This window comes from Perca fluviatilis, chromosome 16 (genome assembly GCF_010015445.1).
Source record: "Perca fluviatilis chromosome 16, GENO_Pfluv_1.0, whole genome shotgun sequence".
Taxonomy (NCBI): Eukaryota; Metazoa; Chordata; class Actinopteri; order Perciformes; family Percidae; genus Perca; species Perca fluviatilis.
In genome coordinates, this window is record NC_053127.1 from 20,784,034 (window position 1) to 20,801,200 (window position 17,167).

Genomic DNA, 17,167 nt, shown 5'->3' on the forward strand with positions numbered 1-17,167 from the left:
ATTAACTTTTATCTAAATCTTTATAGGCATATGTAGCGTCTTTTGTAACCTAATGTTTTGTTTTCTGGTGCTGCTGTTTTGCCATTCCTGTAAAATATGTTTTCGTCAGAGAGGTGCTTTTCTGGTTAAATAAAGGATATATATAGGAATATATATACCCTATTCCTAAATTGAATTACATTTCAGACAGCTGTCTAAAGTTTGAATTACTAATAGCCTAAACGTTTGAACTATTTTATTTAAATCTTTCTCCAAAGTCTGGTGCTTTTCGTAAAAGAGGGTCAGGGTGAGCTGAATAAGGCCGTTTTATAAACATAATGATGCATTGTACAATGATAAATCATATGCCTACTATTTATTTAGCCTATACAATTGGATGGCTCAATTAATCGTTCTCAGTCATAGGCTATGTCTAGGCTGTATCGACCAATCACAACAACCCCTAACCACCCACTGGTGAACCATCCTTTTCTGTGTGTACTGTAGTCTGCTCTGCACAGTCCTCGGTGCTCTGCGCGCAACAGCAACGCCGCGCCGCGGCCCCGACCAGGAAGTGAATTTGAAGAAAATAAGCGACTGTGGAGGTAGAATGACATAGAGGGGGAGAGGTGGGAGAGAAGCAAGCGGAGAAAGAAGTGACTAACGGAGGGAGGGATCGACCCTGTTTCTGGACCTGTATTAAGCTGCTCCCCTCCTGGATATACTGCACCGCCAAAAAATGCTCATAAAGGAATTGTAAGTAGCTGTGTGTGCATATGAGAGAGCGGAGAATGTGCGCGCGTTTATCCATCTTGTTTCGCAGCGCTGACATTGTTGCCTGTCGTCCGAGAGTGGAATTACAATAGTGCGTCCAGGGTGATCTCAACAACCTATCTACTCGACTCCGTTTCCGTCATCAGTGTGCATGCATAAGACACTCCATCACCTTAAAGCATTCACCGAATGAACCGATAATAAACCGGCGGCTGTAGTCGCATCAGCAGCCGGCGCAGGCATTGCTGTGCCCTTCACATTTTGCATCACGAGCCCTTCACATTTTGCATCACGAGCCCTTCACATTTTGCATCACGAGCCCTTCACATTTTGTATCACGAGCCCTTCACATTTTGCATCAAGTGAAATCGGGAGGCTGAGAGAATGTCCTTTGCTCTGGTGCTAAAATGACGGATGGAGTGGCGGTGCTGAGGGAGAAATGGCTAAGCCGCGCTGTGCCGTGCCAGCGTCCATCCCTGTAAGCAGCTGTGGCCATGTTATTGATGTGCGGTGAAGGTGAAACGACTGATGGAGCATTTCGGCATTTACCTCTGGAGGGAATGGAAATGGCGAGGTGTAGAGGGACCCCGGCTGGGGAGAAGGGGTGAGAGTGGGCAGGTATAGGGGAGGTAGTTGTAAAGCTATGGCAAAATGGCAAATGGCTAGGTTTTGACGCACCAGTCAGACATTTCTGAGAATTTGACAGCCTGGGCCGAAGGGACGAAGTGGGATTGTGCGTGCAAATGGAAAGATTTTGGGATTTTTAACACATTACGTTTGCACAATGATTCCGCAGGCCTCAGTGTTCTGTAAGGATAACTGACTGAGGCCTACTCAGAATCAGCTGGTGTTGAGGACAAGGCCGATAGATTGCAGATGAATTGGGATGATATTGGCCTACAAATTAAAAAAAATCAGATATTAGTCGGTTGTCTACTTTAAAAAGTAGGGTGGTTCCTTCATTTTCATGCTTTTAACTGGTGTCAGCCTGTACACCAGACTCATTTTGCCGAGTGAGTGACCCACCTGTAAAAAAAAGAGAAAAAAGTCATAAGTCTGGTTTTCTCCACGTTTTTAGTGTTACATTTTAGTGTAATATTTTCAGATTATTTTGCACCATCTTTTCTCTCTTCTCTCTATTAATATTTAAAATCTACAGTATGCATGCATTTTTAAGATATGTGTCTTTTCATTGTTTTATAGCAATTATATGGCAAGGTCAAAGCTACATTTTCAGCTATTGTCAGCTTCAGCCTAAAAGTAACACTCTAATCCTGAAAAATCTATATTAATCAGAGTCTGGCTTTTATGGGCATACATTAATCAACACTCATTGTCTTGATTTCTCACCAAATGTATTCAATCAATGAATGGCCCTGTATTAAAAAAGCTCAGGATGAGAGTGATGGCATGGCTAAAGATCTGAAGTGATTAGGGAGAGTCTGGGTCTCAGCAGTCTGCCTGGAAATTAATTAAATCGGTCACGATTAAATGCTGAATGCACTTATACACTGTCAACACAAGGGCACACAAAGAGGCTTGGGAGGCTATACACACACCAAGATGCCATCACAGTGGTCAAGGGACAGTGAATTGATCCATGTACTGCTGTAGAACAGACAGGTTTGTTTTTTTGACTCTGTACTGCTCACCTGAACCACTGACCTAAATCACAAAGGACGAGAAATGCAGTAGAGAAGATGAGTGTTTGTTTTCTGATGCAACAGAGAGACACCTGATCTTCCTGTCCAGACCTTTAGACCAAGGAAAATTGGACTAAGGTGACTTTAGTCCGTGTTTAGCCTATAACATGTATTAAGTATTTAAATGTAGCTCTTTTTAACATTTAACTTATAATAAGCTACACAAAAGAATTATTTTGCAGAGATCTGCACTTACATCCATAAATTCAATCCTATTATTGGCATTTGACATTACAGACTGTCTCTGCCTTCCTTGCAGCATCTGGCCTCCCATCCAATGGCAGGCTGGGACTCAGACCCAGATTACATCCACTTGTGAGTGGGATGCAGGATTATCTGAATTTCGGCATACATCACCCAGTTACAAAACAATCAACAAAGCTTCATACTGTACATGGGCATTATGTGGTACAAAATCCACATGACAGAAAAAGGAGGTAGTGCAGTGTGTTTAAGCGGCTGCTTTCAATTAAATTTTCTTCACATGCTAACAATGTATGTGTGGGCAGATAAAGTAAAGTGTACTGGGGCTTCATCACCAAAGAATAAAACCAAAGAATTTCTGAAGTTCCCATAAACTTGCAGTTCTCTGTCACAATCAGTAACTTAACCCTAAATATAGATTTGTCAAATTGTGGTTATATATAATATTCATAGCCTATCTGTGTTTTCTCCTCATATTTAACCTCTTATGAAAAGTACCACTCAGCTCAGGATTCACAGCTCAGTTTTTTTTAGATTTTATTATCCTATTGTTAATAAATGATGTGTTAATAAAGAATAGAAAAACCTTGTCATTTATTTTGCAAAAACATTGAAGGAAGTCTACTTGTTGTTCAGTGAGAGGTAAAAGTCCTCAAAAAGCAGTAACTTTTGAAGTGCTTATCTGGGAGTTGAAGAAAGTCAGGACCATAACTGTTTAATTGCCAAATAATGTTCTTAAAGCTCATATACTTCCTCATTACAAATCCCCATTGGCTTACTCCAGCTCAGCTGAAGAGTCCTCTGAGACAGCATCATGGAAAAGGCACGTTTGTCAAAAAATGGGTGACCAGATCTGTATTGAGCTGAAGAGTTCATTACTGTAAATATGTCAGTTCATTTCTTCAGGCCAATCTGTGATTAATGTAATATTATAATGCCAAAAATGAATTCAGGAGCACAATTTATAAGGAGTTTTTTGCCCACACAGGAAAGTACATTGAAACTAAAGGAACTCTTCATACAGTATCAAAGGAATTTAAATTGTTTAGGTGTAATGGGATTGAAGTACTCAGTATGAAAAGACAGTGTTGAAGACTCAAACAACAATCACATCACAGGATCACAGAGAAAACAGAAATTTTGAGTTTGAGCTTGTTAAGACAAGTTTCAATCTTAAAGCAAAAGAAACTGTATCTTTATGTCGTGTTTTCTCCACTATATTTGGTTAGAATGAAATTACGGTGTCTGAGATTGTTATTGTTTGAGTAACTTCCCTTCTTTTTCTTTTTCTTTCAGTCGAGTGATTCTTCCTATCTCTGTGGAAGAGGTAAGTTTCATTTGTGTGTGTGTGTGTGTGTGTGTGTGTGTGTGTGTGTGTGTGTGTGTGTGTGTGTTAGCTAAAATGGCTCAGCTTTTGTTATCTGATTCTCTGGTTCACTGTATTCGCAAATGTGAAGCACACAAGTGCCTGCCATCATTAACACATAAGACCTTTTATATTTCCAAGAGTGATATATCACATATTCACTCTATGCATTGCAACAATGCAGCAGGGATCACTTTGTGAGAAAAAACTCTTCATCATATTAAAGAGGGTTCCAATCAGATAGAGCTTTGAACCAACACAGTCAGCACAGTCTTTCATCATCCTCTTCCTCTTTTCTCTCTGTGTCTCTGTGTCCCTCTGTCCCCTGCTATCCTCATTTCCATTGCAGTTTGCTCTTTTATTCAGCCCTGCATCGTAAATGAGTCACCTGAAACTACTTCCATGACTTCCTCTGCACCCAGCCCTTGCTGTCACTCTCATATTTATGCATTATTTGCACTTATATGAGAGTAATCTTTTGGTAGCGACATTTGACTTGTGCTGTTTATTAATGATGAATACATATTGACTACTGTAGCCAACAAGCACTTAATCTGCTCATACACACAATAAACAGCTTGAGCGGAGAGAAAAAAAAGTGTAAAAAGCAGCAGTAAGTGCCGCAACTGGCCCTAAGTCAATGTGCACTTCAAGCATCCAAATCTGAAAATATCTTGTGGCTGCTCAGATCTGTGTTTATACTGATATATTTTCATTTTCATTCTGACTCAAAACCACAAGGCAGTGCATAGAGCACTACATCCCCCTGATTTCTTCCACTTGCATTTCCTGTGGCTCATGGAGGCTTTTTCTATCTACACATGTTGCTTCTCATTGACTGTGCGTGTTTGGAGCCTTTATCTTAATCATATCTCTACATAATGAGACAGGTTTTCTCTAGAGCCTGAGGCCCTGAAATTGTTTTGGCGTTCAGCATGCTATGTCACAATTAGACTCTGAAAACCTACTAAAAGAGAAGGATTTGACTAAAATGTGAGCCACAAAGCCTGAATACAGTTGAGTAATGTCCCCTGTCTCTTGAGTGTGGCCCCTTTGCCCTTGAATCACATCCCTCCAGAGCTTCATCTTCTCTCTGTCTCCCTCTCTACATCCCAACTCTCTAAAGCATCAGTCTTCAGTTATTTACCAAACCACACTTGGGGTGAAGACTATGTATTCATCTCTATGAACAAAGGTTTTGGGGAGCACATGTTGAATGAGGCTGTTCATTGGAGACTTTACTAAATTGAATGTCCTGTCTGTTAACTTCCTCCCAGGATTTTAACCTAAAGCTTTATCAGTGTTTAGTGTTTATGAAAGAAGGACGTTGTGAACATGGACTCACCCCACAAGGCATGGTTGAATTTGTCCAACACTGTTACCCAGGAGGCTTTGCAGTTCCTGCATCCCATTTATTTAGTTGGCAGTTGCTGTGCTGACATGAGGGAACCGTCTCTCTGTTGCTCTCCAGTGTCTTGTAATTCAATCCAAAGACTATCATGGTCACAATTATTACTTCTTTGATTAATCATAAGTGTTCAAATGATGTGAATTTTATCTAAACCAGATTGGCACAGGTTATCTGGGTCTCTGTCTTTATGTCTTTCATTGCTGTTGCTGTGGAGGAGTAACCTTTTAAATAGACTTACATGCTTGAGTGTGGTCTGGCTACACCACTTATCTATTCTGGGATAGGGGAAAAATGCTCTGGTTTGTTTGTATTTCTTTAAACCGATCACAACCTTCCTGGGCGGCAACTGTGCCCTTGCAAAATAGATAGCAGAAGGGGAGGGACATCCGACAAGATAAGTTATAGATATTAACGTTTACTATAAAATAAAATAAAGTTTCCTCTTCAAATAATTAGCTTAGAGGTACTCTACAGTGGACACCATATTTAGGGCAGCAATTTCAGCAATAACAGTTTTACAGTTCTTCTCAGTTTAACACACAATGAAACAAATCCCATGAAGAAACAATTCATTTGGAATTCAATAAAATATCCCTCTGTTGTGTGGCCTTTAATGTTTGTGGTCCTTTTGAGTTCAACTTTCTGTGTTGTTATACGTAGTGTCACTGGGTTACACCAGCAATGGACATTCATTGAGCCGGACTACCTTTTAAATGCACACAACAGGTCAAAAGGCCATGGTTCTATGGAGCAGTCTCTGAATAGTGACTTTTCTTTGGTCACCATCAGAACATCCAAAAGCCTTAAGGTAGCTAAAACAATTGATGCAATGGGGACCATCTGTCACTGTTGCTCTGAACACAGTGAGTAGTTGCCATTAAATAAATATATGTGGGTATTGATCAAAGTGTAGCCATCCAGTCCCCCCTGCAAATGTATCTAGGTTTTTGCCTCAATTCACTGTCCCTGTTAATTTCAAAGTTATGCTATAATTATATATGAGTTATCTAGAATTACTACTACCATGTCTAGTCAGTTCTCGGCATGCCTAGGGCCTGTTACTGGTCTTCCAAATTTAAGGAAAATCTGCTCCTAGAGCTTTCAAATTTCCTCCAGACAGTCAAATTATTTGATAGAGGAGAAAACCTAATGTTCCTTAGGGAGGAGGGTTAGAGCAAAAATATTGCAGCTACGATGGAGTTTGATAAAAAAAACAAAAAACATTTCAGCAATCCAAAATTTTCATGTAAGGTTTTGTATTTGGGACAGAGATAACTTTAATCTGAAATGGTTAATTGAGTTAAGCATTCAAACAATCTACTGCAGAAGATGAAGATAAACCAATTTCATTACAGACAGCAGCTTCAACTGTCCACAAATCATTACATTCACAAGACTGTTTTTAAAATGGTATTCGTGGTTTTCGTTTATTGGTACTTTTACTACATTTGTGCATTTACTGTGCTTCTCAAAAGCAACAGAACAGATAAATAGGTAAATTTTTCTATTTTTATTTTCCCTTTTAACTTTTCTTATTTATCTGCTTTTATATGTGTTCTTTATACAGTAACTGTGCTCTGATTCAGGGTTTTTTCATTGCTCAGTTACTGTTTTAATATTTCAGGAGGGGGCAGGAGAGCATTCAGTCATCATATGACTTCGTAGTGAGACATTCTGTCAAACTTAGTTGTGAGTTGTGCACTACAGTATGACGAAAATCTAACTAAAACTGTTGTTGACAGGCTTATCACACTGCTTGTATTTTTTCAACATGACTAATGAGATTTTAACTAATACAAATGTTTCAGTGTCAAATCCACTCTGGTTCCTAGATCCAAGGTTTTCTCTGGGGACATTGTTGCTTTGTTACATGTGTGTTAAAAAGTAACCTGGTTTGATTTAACTTTGAATAGAATTAAAGAATTACTGTAATCTCTTTCCTGTGAAAATGAAATTTCTGTCTACATCGACTTGTCTTCTTCGTGATGTTGTACGTGTGTCTGCACTCTGGTCCAGCTTCGTGCAAAGGTTATATGGTGGATTAGAGGTGATTAAGAAATGAAAGGAGCCATTGTCCGGTGTTCAAACACTCATATGCACACTAGAAGATGGGGAATGAGAGGAAATTAGGGATGAAAGAAGGAGAAAGTGTACAGTTTGTGAAAGAGGAAACAAGCCGGGCGCAACAACAAAAAGTTGACGGGTCAAAAAAGATAAACAAGAGTATATGGGAGAGATTAGAGACAAGGAAAGGAGAAGGTAGAGATCAGGAAAAGGATCAGAAGAAGTAATCCACTACTGAAGATTGAAATAGATGAGCTGATGAAATACACATGAAAAAAAAGATATCTGTATGTGTCTAAAAGCTCACTCATCTACAGAATAATATATTGTATGTTGAGGGAAAAAGCTCCTTATTTCTTCCTTTAAACACACTTTCCTCCTCAGTCTAACCTGTTATTTCTCTGTTTTTAGTACCAGGTCGGCCAGCTGTACTCTGTGGCAGAGGCCAGTAAGAATGAGACGGGTGGAGGAGAAGGAGTGGAGGTGCTAAAAAATGAGCCCTACGAGAAAGAAGGAGAGAAGGGACAGTACACACACAAAATCTACCATTTGCAGAGGTAAGCGGTTGTCCGACAATTTTTAAAGTTCTCTCAGAAAGACTACTTTATTCATCTCATCCTCGAGGCCACATCGCTTGGCTCCTTTCCATTCATTCTCTGCTTTAGTCTGTTATCCCATCTCCTCTCTTTTTCACTCCAAAGCTGAAAACTTTAAGAAATAGTTTATCATTTTAAGGAAATATGTTAAATTGCTCACATACCATGAATAAGATAAAAAAGGTATATAATACGGAGCCATGACCAGCTCCATAAAAACTAAGCCATGCTAGTGGCTCTGTTAGCCTGTACTTAGTGGTGCTTTTAGTGTGTAACTTAATCTTTCTTGATTGAAATATAGTTAAATAAGTTTAAAGTTTAAGTTTAAATTGAAATACCTTAGACTTGGTTTGTTCTCTCTTCACTCCTGCAGTAAAGTGCCATCATTCGTCAGAATGTTGGCTCCAGCTTCAGCTCTCAACATCCATGAGAAAGCCTGGAACGCATACCCATACTGTCGCACAGGTGTCACCCACACATACACACACAAACACACACACATACACACCTTGTACTTGCACTAACAAATGCACACAGCATCACACATCACACAGCGCTGTGGAAAAGCAATTACGATTAGTGACATATCTGAAGCTGTGTACATTTTCATACTATAGCTACAGTGGTACACAAAAAATATCAATTGTTGTCCAAATTTTTTACCTTTAAGTTAAATAAATGAATGAGAAAAGTAGCACATACAGAAGTGAGAGATTCAGCCCATAATAAAATAAAAAGAAAACATGCCACAGTCACAGGAAATGTTTGCCTGTTTGAAATCTAAACAGGCACTCCATCGATCTATGTAAAGGTCCAATACAGGTCCCAGGAAGAAGTCCCATCTTCCAAACTACCTTTTACAGTAATCTATTGAGCATGGATTCATAGGATGCAATCTCTACCATTGCATCTACCCAGTCTGTCAAATCTGGAGCATTTTCCAATGCCTCAAAATAATTCTGGAGGCTGTAACCACACCCACCATAGTACCGGTAACTGAAAACTCCCATTTTGATATATTTGGTGTTTGAAATCTGTCCTGCAATAAACATAAACTTTAATGCACTGTAATGTGTAAATACAATTGACTCAAATGACTTAGAGGTCACATAGATGCTGATCTGTCAAAGGGATTGTCTGTCTCTCTGTGTCCCTGTGTCTCTGTCACCCTGACGGAGTAGTTGAATTATTAACTGCATGTCCAGTGAGAAACGCCATGCAATCGCTCAAGCCTTTCAGGCTGAGATCACACACACACACACACACACACACACACACACACACACACACACACACACACACACACACACTAGCAGCTGCCAGACAGCCATCTTTCATACAAACACACAGGACACAGTCAAAGGCACAACCTGAACCTACACACGATACTTACTGACCTCTGTACATTGTTCAGTACTGTAAATGCTCAACTGCATTATTTTTCTTTCTTTCTCTCTGTTTGCCCCCTGCACTTTCTTTCATCTGGCTCTGCAGTTATCACTGTAAGTATTTTCTTTTCTTTTTCTTTTACGCTTACAGATTTCATGAATGTAGACACAAAGTATACGTTGATGCCCGATAGAGGGAGTAAATTACCTGAAAGATGAGAAAGAAATATGATCTATTTCAGTGACACAAAAGCAGCAGGGATAGTCAGACATCATTACTGTGTGTGTGTGTGTGTGTGTGTGTGTGTGTGTGTGTGTGTGTGTGTGTGTGTGTGTGTGTGTGTGTGTGTGTGTGTGTGTGTGTGTGTGTGTGTGTGTGTGTGTGTGTGTTTATTTACTGTTCCCTCGTCACTCAGGATTATTTCTCTTTTCTCTGCAGAATGAGTATATGAAAGATAACTTCCTGATCAAGATTGAGACATGGCACAAACCTGACACGGGACATCTCGAAAATGTAATTAATAAAGACTGTAATGAGCTGAGGAGGTGCATGCATGTGTTTGAGAAGCATGACCGTTTTTTTCTGTTGTTATGTTGCAAAAAAGTGCTCATTTTATACCACTAATGCTTGATTAATACTGTATCTCACACCTTGTATAGGTGTTTTTTGTTTATTATCTATTCCCTCAACTGCTAGCTGTTTATTGACACCATTTCCGACTGCTACTTGTCCTCTAATTAAAAATTGCTCTATGAATTCAAGCCCCTAGTTCTAGGCTCCCATAATTAATTATCCACTAATTTCCAGAGAAATGTATCATCCATGTATATTTGTACTTGTATCTTATGGGCTTTAGAAAACATTTTAACCATGAGCATTGTGTTCTCGTCTCTGTTGTATGTGGGCTGCCTGCAGAGTTTGTGCCTGTATCCAGCTGTGCTCTGTGCTTCTATTTCAGGTACACGGTTTGGATGCAGAAACCTGGAAGAAGGTGGATGTAGTCTATATTGATATCGCGGACAGAAGCCAAGTGGAGCCGAAGGTTAAACAATTCGAATAAGATCCACATTGAGACGATTACAGCGACTAGATCTCTTACTTTTTGTGTCACCTCGTCCATGTTGTTCATTCTGGTTTTTCTGGCCTCTCTCTAGGACTACAAGCCAGAGGAGGACCCTTGCAGGTACAAGTCAGTAAAGACAGGACGAGGCCCTCTAGGACCAGACTGGAAGGTACGGCGTCCTGTTGTCAATTTCAGTGAGACACATTTGAACCCACTGAAATACATAACTCCAACCACATCACTGTAAATAATCGATTTATTCATCATTCAAACCAATACTTGTTTCTCAGCAACTATGATGTTTAGTCTGTGCTGAAATACTTGTTCCATGACAAACATTTGATCAAAATGAGTTTGTGGATATTCCAGTATTTCTTTCTATAATATTTAAATTTGACTATTTTATGCCAACAAAAGAAATAAGTAGATAAATAAATAAAGGTTTCTGTGTTTTCCTACCAGTGTAGTTGCTAGTAGTTAGGAGAAAGCTTTGAAAGGCAACTTAAGCTGTCATGTAGGGAAACAAACAAACACGGACAACAAAACTGAATACTTATATGGATCTCTAAAATGAGAAGAAGCCAAATAGAATGTATTGGTTGGGGTTCAAGACCTTAGTACTTTCTAAAATCTTGTGTGCTACCCTGAATGCAACAGATTAAAAACTACATATAAATGAAAAGTATTTAGCCTATATATATTTTATAGCCCAGCAATCTTTGTTAATCATTTAAAAATCCCTGTATATGTATTTGTGCACTTGCAGAAAGAACTTCCTAAGAAGACAGACTGCCCACACATGTGTGCCTACAAACTGGTTACTGTCAAATTCAAGTGGTGGGGACTGCAAAATAAAGTGGAGAACTTTATTCAAAAGGTTTGTTTACAAGTCGGACTGGTGTTCATACCAGTTAACATGATCTTGCAGGACAGTCCTGTGTGTGTGTGTGTGTGTGTGTGTGTGTGTGTGTGTGTGTGTGTGTGTGTGTGTGTGTGTGTGTGTGTGTTTGTGTGTGTGTGTGTGTGTGTGTGTGTTTGTGTGTTAGGACTGTTGTGCCATAGAGTCTCATACCCTGTGCATGCATACAGTACATACAGTGTCTCACATCTTCTTAGCTTGAGGTTATAGTGGAAAAGTACCACCCACTATGATGCTGTAAATATGGGCTGCACCAGCATCTAGTGGATGAACAGGGTAAAGCAGAATGGAATTTAACATCTCTGATTATCATTTGGACTTAAAAATCCAGCTTCCTTTCTTAAAACCACAATATGACTTTCTCTTTATCCTCATATGTTGTTTCACAGCAAGAGAAGCGTTTGTTCACTAATTTCCACCGTCAGCTGTTCTGCTGGATCGACAAGTGGATCGACTTGAACATGGAAGACATTCGTCGCATGGAGGAGGAGACTCGCAAGCAGCTAGATGAGGTTAGCAAAAAGTGTATTCCTAAAACAACAATAAGTAATTCTACCATAGTCTTAGAGTCCTGAAACAGGAGAGGGCTCTGGTATGATTTGGTTTGATATGTAAATTATTATTCAGCTACAACATTTCTGTGCATGATTTGTGTGTCTTGTGGTGTGTCAGATGAGAGTGAAGGACCCAGTGAAAGGAATGGTGGCTCTAGAGGACTGAGGTTGTGATGAACCGTGAATACTGCTGCTCATCAGGTGAGAGGAATTTGAATATCTATTTATTTTATATTTTTATTATTGATTTATTTTATTACTGATCAACTATTTCTTCACATCAAAGGCAGTGGAAAGGGCCTCTTGTTTATGCTCTTACCTCTTTCTATGTCTTTCAGACCAGACTACCCAGACACCAGCGGATTCACATTCTTATTCTATTCCAACTGACACAACATCTGACCGGCCGGTCCAATTAACCCCCCCCCCTCCCTCCCTCCCCGATACAATCTGGCTTTCAGGGTCCTGGAACCAGTAATCTCCCAGTTTTCAGATGATCTCCTACACCACATCCCACCTCCCTTGAGTCCCATCCATCTCTTATTTGTTTTTCCATCCAGTGTCTTATTACCTGCTCTGAGGCCTCCACACTAGATCTTGTCAGTCAGTCCTCTCTTTCGCTCTCTCAGCCTCTAAACCTTTCTAAACTACAGAGAATAGTGTTATCTCTGCAATTTAGGATTGATTTCTATTTAAGATATCCCAATGGTGTATATATACAGTATACCGTTGAATAATTGTATTGAAATATATATATATAAATATAAATATATATGAACAGGGTTTTTAAAAGGATTTTGTCTGTAAGTATGTCTATGGATGTTTATTTTTTCAAGTCCAAGCTGTAGCCTATCTGCTCAGTTTTGATCCTGTCTTTTTTGATTTGTCATAATACCTCCTTACCTCCATTTATGTCATGCTTTATGCAGTGTTTCTTTTTGCTGTTCAAACCAATTTGCGAGTCTACAAACCGCAGCTGCAAGGTTGGGATTGTGCTGAGAGTGTTATGTTGTCTCTGCTATACTCCCGACCGACTAGATAGGATATCTTTCCAGGATCTCCCTTAATGTCGTGAGGCATTCATTGGCTTTTTCTGCTGCTTTGTATGTTTGTGTGTATATCTGTGTGCGTGCGCGCGTGTGTGTGTGTGTGTGTGTGTGTGTGCGTATGTGTGTGTGTGTATGTGTGTTTCTGTAGCATTGTAAGGTCATCAAGGTTTCCAGACATGTTTTTCATTTTCAGTTTTATTTGGCTGTTCAAACAGGCCGCTTGAAAGTGCAGTGATTTAAATATACAGTAATAAGGGAAATACACAGTAGATCAGCCATAAATTAGTCTTTTTATTTTTTACAGACTTTACAGATGATTCTGTGATTTTAACATTTAGCAGACATCGTGAATACACAGCTCCTCCTGCTCCCTGTAGATAAATAAATGGTTCTTTGAAAGTAAAATGTTATGTGATCTGCATCAGTTCTTGCCCTGTCACCCATTCTGTCACCTCCAGTGGATAAATGGTCTTATCCAGCGATAGCAATAACTACCATGATACGTTGGTCTCTCCTTTTTATCATCGCAAATCTAATCTCACTCTAGTGTTTGTTCCTATCCTAAAACAGTTTTAGTAAAGCAGAGCCCACGCTGAGAGCCAGGGATGGTTAAGATGTTGTTTTGTCTTTGGATAAGGCGGATTTCTCTCGTGCTGGAGACTGAAGCCTGTTATTTGTAATAGTTGTTAGGTTTTTCGGTATATGCATGAGTGTACATGAGTGATGTAAAGTGGGTGTCTTTGAAGTGATCTGATGCTGGCTGGGTAAAGAAGAATGGAAGTAATGGTGCTAGAGTAGTGATAACAGCAGGCACTAACCTTCCTCTTGTTGACATCTGTTTGGCCTTCTTTGTCCTCAGTTACTTTTTTATTATCCTCTTTTCCATCCTCTGTTTACCTTCCCTACACATCTTATAACAGAGTGGAAACTTTAAAGAGCAAGAAACAGATCATGTCAAAACTATTATACTGATTTAGGTCTGCCATCAGAACATGTAGTTAACACTTAAACTGCAGGGGTTTGATGAATTTCAGGTCCATACGTAGGTTTTTGTGTGTGTGTTAAAAGCAAACATTTTGCACTGTTGAGTCCATATTAATTAATGTTAAATTGGATAATTTTCAAATCTCCAATAAATTGAATATAACTTATTTATGTACACAAAATCTATATCATAACAATAGCATAATCATACACACCTGTGTAGAATGTGATTGAATGCTTACTGTAATGAATGATGATAAGTGATTCATTGGTAATTATTAAACAAAAACTGTATCAAGTCCAGCTTTTAATAAAAGCTCTGTAATGGCCTGATATTTTATTTTATTTAGTTTAACATTGTATTGGTCTGACTAGAATAAGAAATAATAATCAGTAATATTATCATCTGACGTACGACATGACAGAGCAGAGCAAATTATTACAGTTAAATATATTTATTTCTATTATCTTTATAAAATTGTTATAGTACATAATAACCTCTGAGGTGCTCATAAAATTGGGGGGTTTCTTTAGATAGCAGCACTGACAGCAGTCTTCCAGGGCCTCTTGACTTATGAATAGTCACATATCACTATTTCCAGCTGATTGTCAGCAGGATATATATATATATATATAGTTTGTTTCACCTTCATGATATTACAGAAATGGAGATTTTGAATGACTTTTTGCCTCGTTTTACCGGATAATATTGGAGTAGTGTAACTGCAATATTTAGCCTATACATTTATGTGATCTGTATTAAGACCAAGCACAATAGCCATACAATCCATATTCTTGTATTTGCCATAAGGATAGTAAAAGCGTAAGAAGGAAGGAAGGGAATTAGAAACTGCTCACAGCATTATTGGCAACAATTCAAGCTTAATACTTTAGAATTGCTTCATCTTGTTGTTGTTTTCATGTCCCTGTATAAGTATGTGAAAATAAGTTCATAAACCTCAGTACAAGACATTTTCTGTTGCCTCCCCTTTAAAGAAAACACTGGCCCTGGGTGTCCAACCCTTTCACCTCTCTCTGTGTCCATTGAGCATCTCACTCACTGTCTGTGATGGGGCTACTAAACTGAATCATGGAGATTTGTGGATGTACTGTATGTATTGACTTTGTAAATAGTAAATAAATTAATGTAGATGAACATATATATATATATATATATATATATATAGATCAGACTGTCCTGCCAGACCTACAGCACACCCTCTTTACACTTGATCCTCTTATTCCGTCCCACAGACCACAGCGACCAAGTTGCTCTCACAGAGGTATTATTGTGAGGAAATATATTTATAGTTGATAAGACATTTTGAGGGCAAACTGTCAGCTGTAGCCAAAAAACGCATTCTATTGTTATTATACAACATATTGTTATACATGATTATGCTGCAGATTTAAGGATGCTCCAGCAAAGCAGCAAAGCACTGCTGTGTGGCTTGTATATGAAGGAAAAATCTAAATGAAAATCCAAAACCATGTTCACTATTTCCTCTCCTGGCATTGTTCTTCCCTCACAGGGACCATGTCTCATTGGCAGGACAGTGTATAGATATATATTTTTGTTCTGAGTGTTGTTGTACCTCTGTTGTCAGTCTCTGAACTACACTCGCTTCTCTCTCTGAAAAGGAACATATAAGAGCAGCTTGGGTCAGTTCATTGATCCACATTATTAGCTGATAGTGTCAGCCCTACAGTAAGTGGAGCCTCGGTGCAAGGTAGATTTTCTCCTCCTATAGTTTGTAATGGGGATTGAGGGGAAATTATTTTACATTTAGAAGCACTGGCTGCTGGAGGGTTGGAGTTATAGCTATACAGAAAAAAAGAGAATTAGATGTACTGGTTTGAAAACAGATACTGACAGTAGGTCCCGTTTACAAGCCTAAAGACACCATACAAACTTGTGAGAGAACATGGTTTAACAGAGACAATCTCATAGATATCTGTTGTTAGATTCCTCAATTTATAATCAGAACATAAAACCAAATGATTCCACAATCCCAAACTGTTTTTAAATCTCTCTTTCTCTCTCTTACTCTCTCTCACTCCTGTTAACTTGTCTCCTGTTTTTCTTTCTTTTATTGTGAATTTGTGCCTTTTTGTCATCTTATCTTCCAATAACACTGCTGTACATTGGAGACGTAAAGAAATTAATAAAAAGAAGCAAAGCAACTGTACATATGTTTTAATGTGAATGTTTTTTTATGTAATGTGCAGTACAAGAGCAATGATCTCCTTACTTAATTACCATTGTGGCAGGTAAGAAGAGAACTGATATAGGTTTTTAGCACAGGATCCTTAATTTACAAACCCCATGTGTACGTTTCCTATAGTCATGGGAAATGTGAAAATTGTACATCTTCTCATTTCCTCGAAAGCTTTAAGATAATTTGAAATATTACAGAAAATAGATTTATTGAGGCCAAATGAACATGATGCTTTATAAACCACTCATTAATTATGAACTAATTATTAGCATTAGTAGCAACTTTATAATAGCCATCCAACCAATGTTTATGGATGGTTTACAAAACAATTATTAACTGTTGACAAAGTATTAACTATAACTATATTAGTTAACTATATTAAAGAGGCTAAGTCGCCAGATGCTTTGCAAATTACCCGTGCTGGTCTGAGAAAGCAAATATTAACATACTATTCCTATTCCAAAACACTGAACACACCATCAATCTGGTAGCCTAAAGAAAACGTGAAGTTCCAGAATGATCATTTGGGATCACTATATAAATTGACTTTGATCTTTACAAATGAGATATTGATTCTATATTAAATAAATACACCAATGCTGTGAACAATCGTTTTAGAGTTTTGATTAATATCTGTCCAGACCCAATAATTCACATGCTTAAACTGACATATGTCACTTAGATGGCATTGCCCGGAGTCAAGGATAAATTACAGGTTTTACTGAATTGGATTGAAATAGCACACAGTAAAGCAAAGCACACACATTCCAAACTGTTAAGAAAGTAAAGGATTATTTATGAACATACAAAGAGGGCTTTAGTGCAACAAATACCATGCGTCATGGTGACATTCAATAAACAGACATGTCCATTCATGAATTAGATAATACTTT

General features: G+C 38.5%; 1 protein-coding gene across 2 annotated transcripts; it reads left to right on the plus strand.

The window, feature by feature from the left end:
* Positions 1 to 486: 486 nt before the first annotated feature.
* On the plus strand, positions 487 to 16,244 carry pitpnab (phosphatidylinositol transfer protein, alpha b). Of its 2 annotated transcripts, none has more exons than XM_039778014.1 (12): positions 487 to 735; positions 3,957 to 3,987; positions 7,913 to 8,058; positions 8,471 to 8,562; positions 9,592 to 9,599; positions 9,925 to 9,999; positions 10,445 to 10,528; positions 10,641 to 10,718; positions 11,316 to 11,426; positions 11,858 to 11,980; positions 12,141 to 12,223; positions 12,361 to 16,244. In XM_039778014.1, exons 1-11 carry the CDS (start codon positions 719 to 721, stop codon positions 12,186 to 12,188), a joined length of 813 nt encoding a protein of 270 aa, XP_039633948.1. In that variant the 5' UTR covers positions 487 to 718; the 3' UTR covers positions 12,189 to 12,223; positions 12,361 to 16,244. The 2 variants fall into 2 exon arrangements, with proteins under 2 accessions (XP_039633948.1, XP_039633947.1); XM_039778013.1 differs by lacking the exon at positions 487 to 735 and adding an exon at positions 1,169 to 1,357.
* The last annotated feature ends 923 nt before the right edge of the window (positions 16,245 to 17,167 follow it).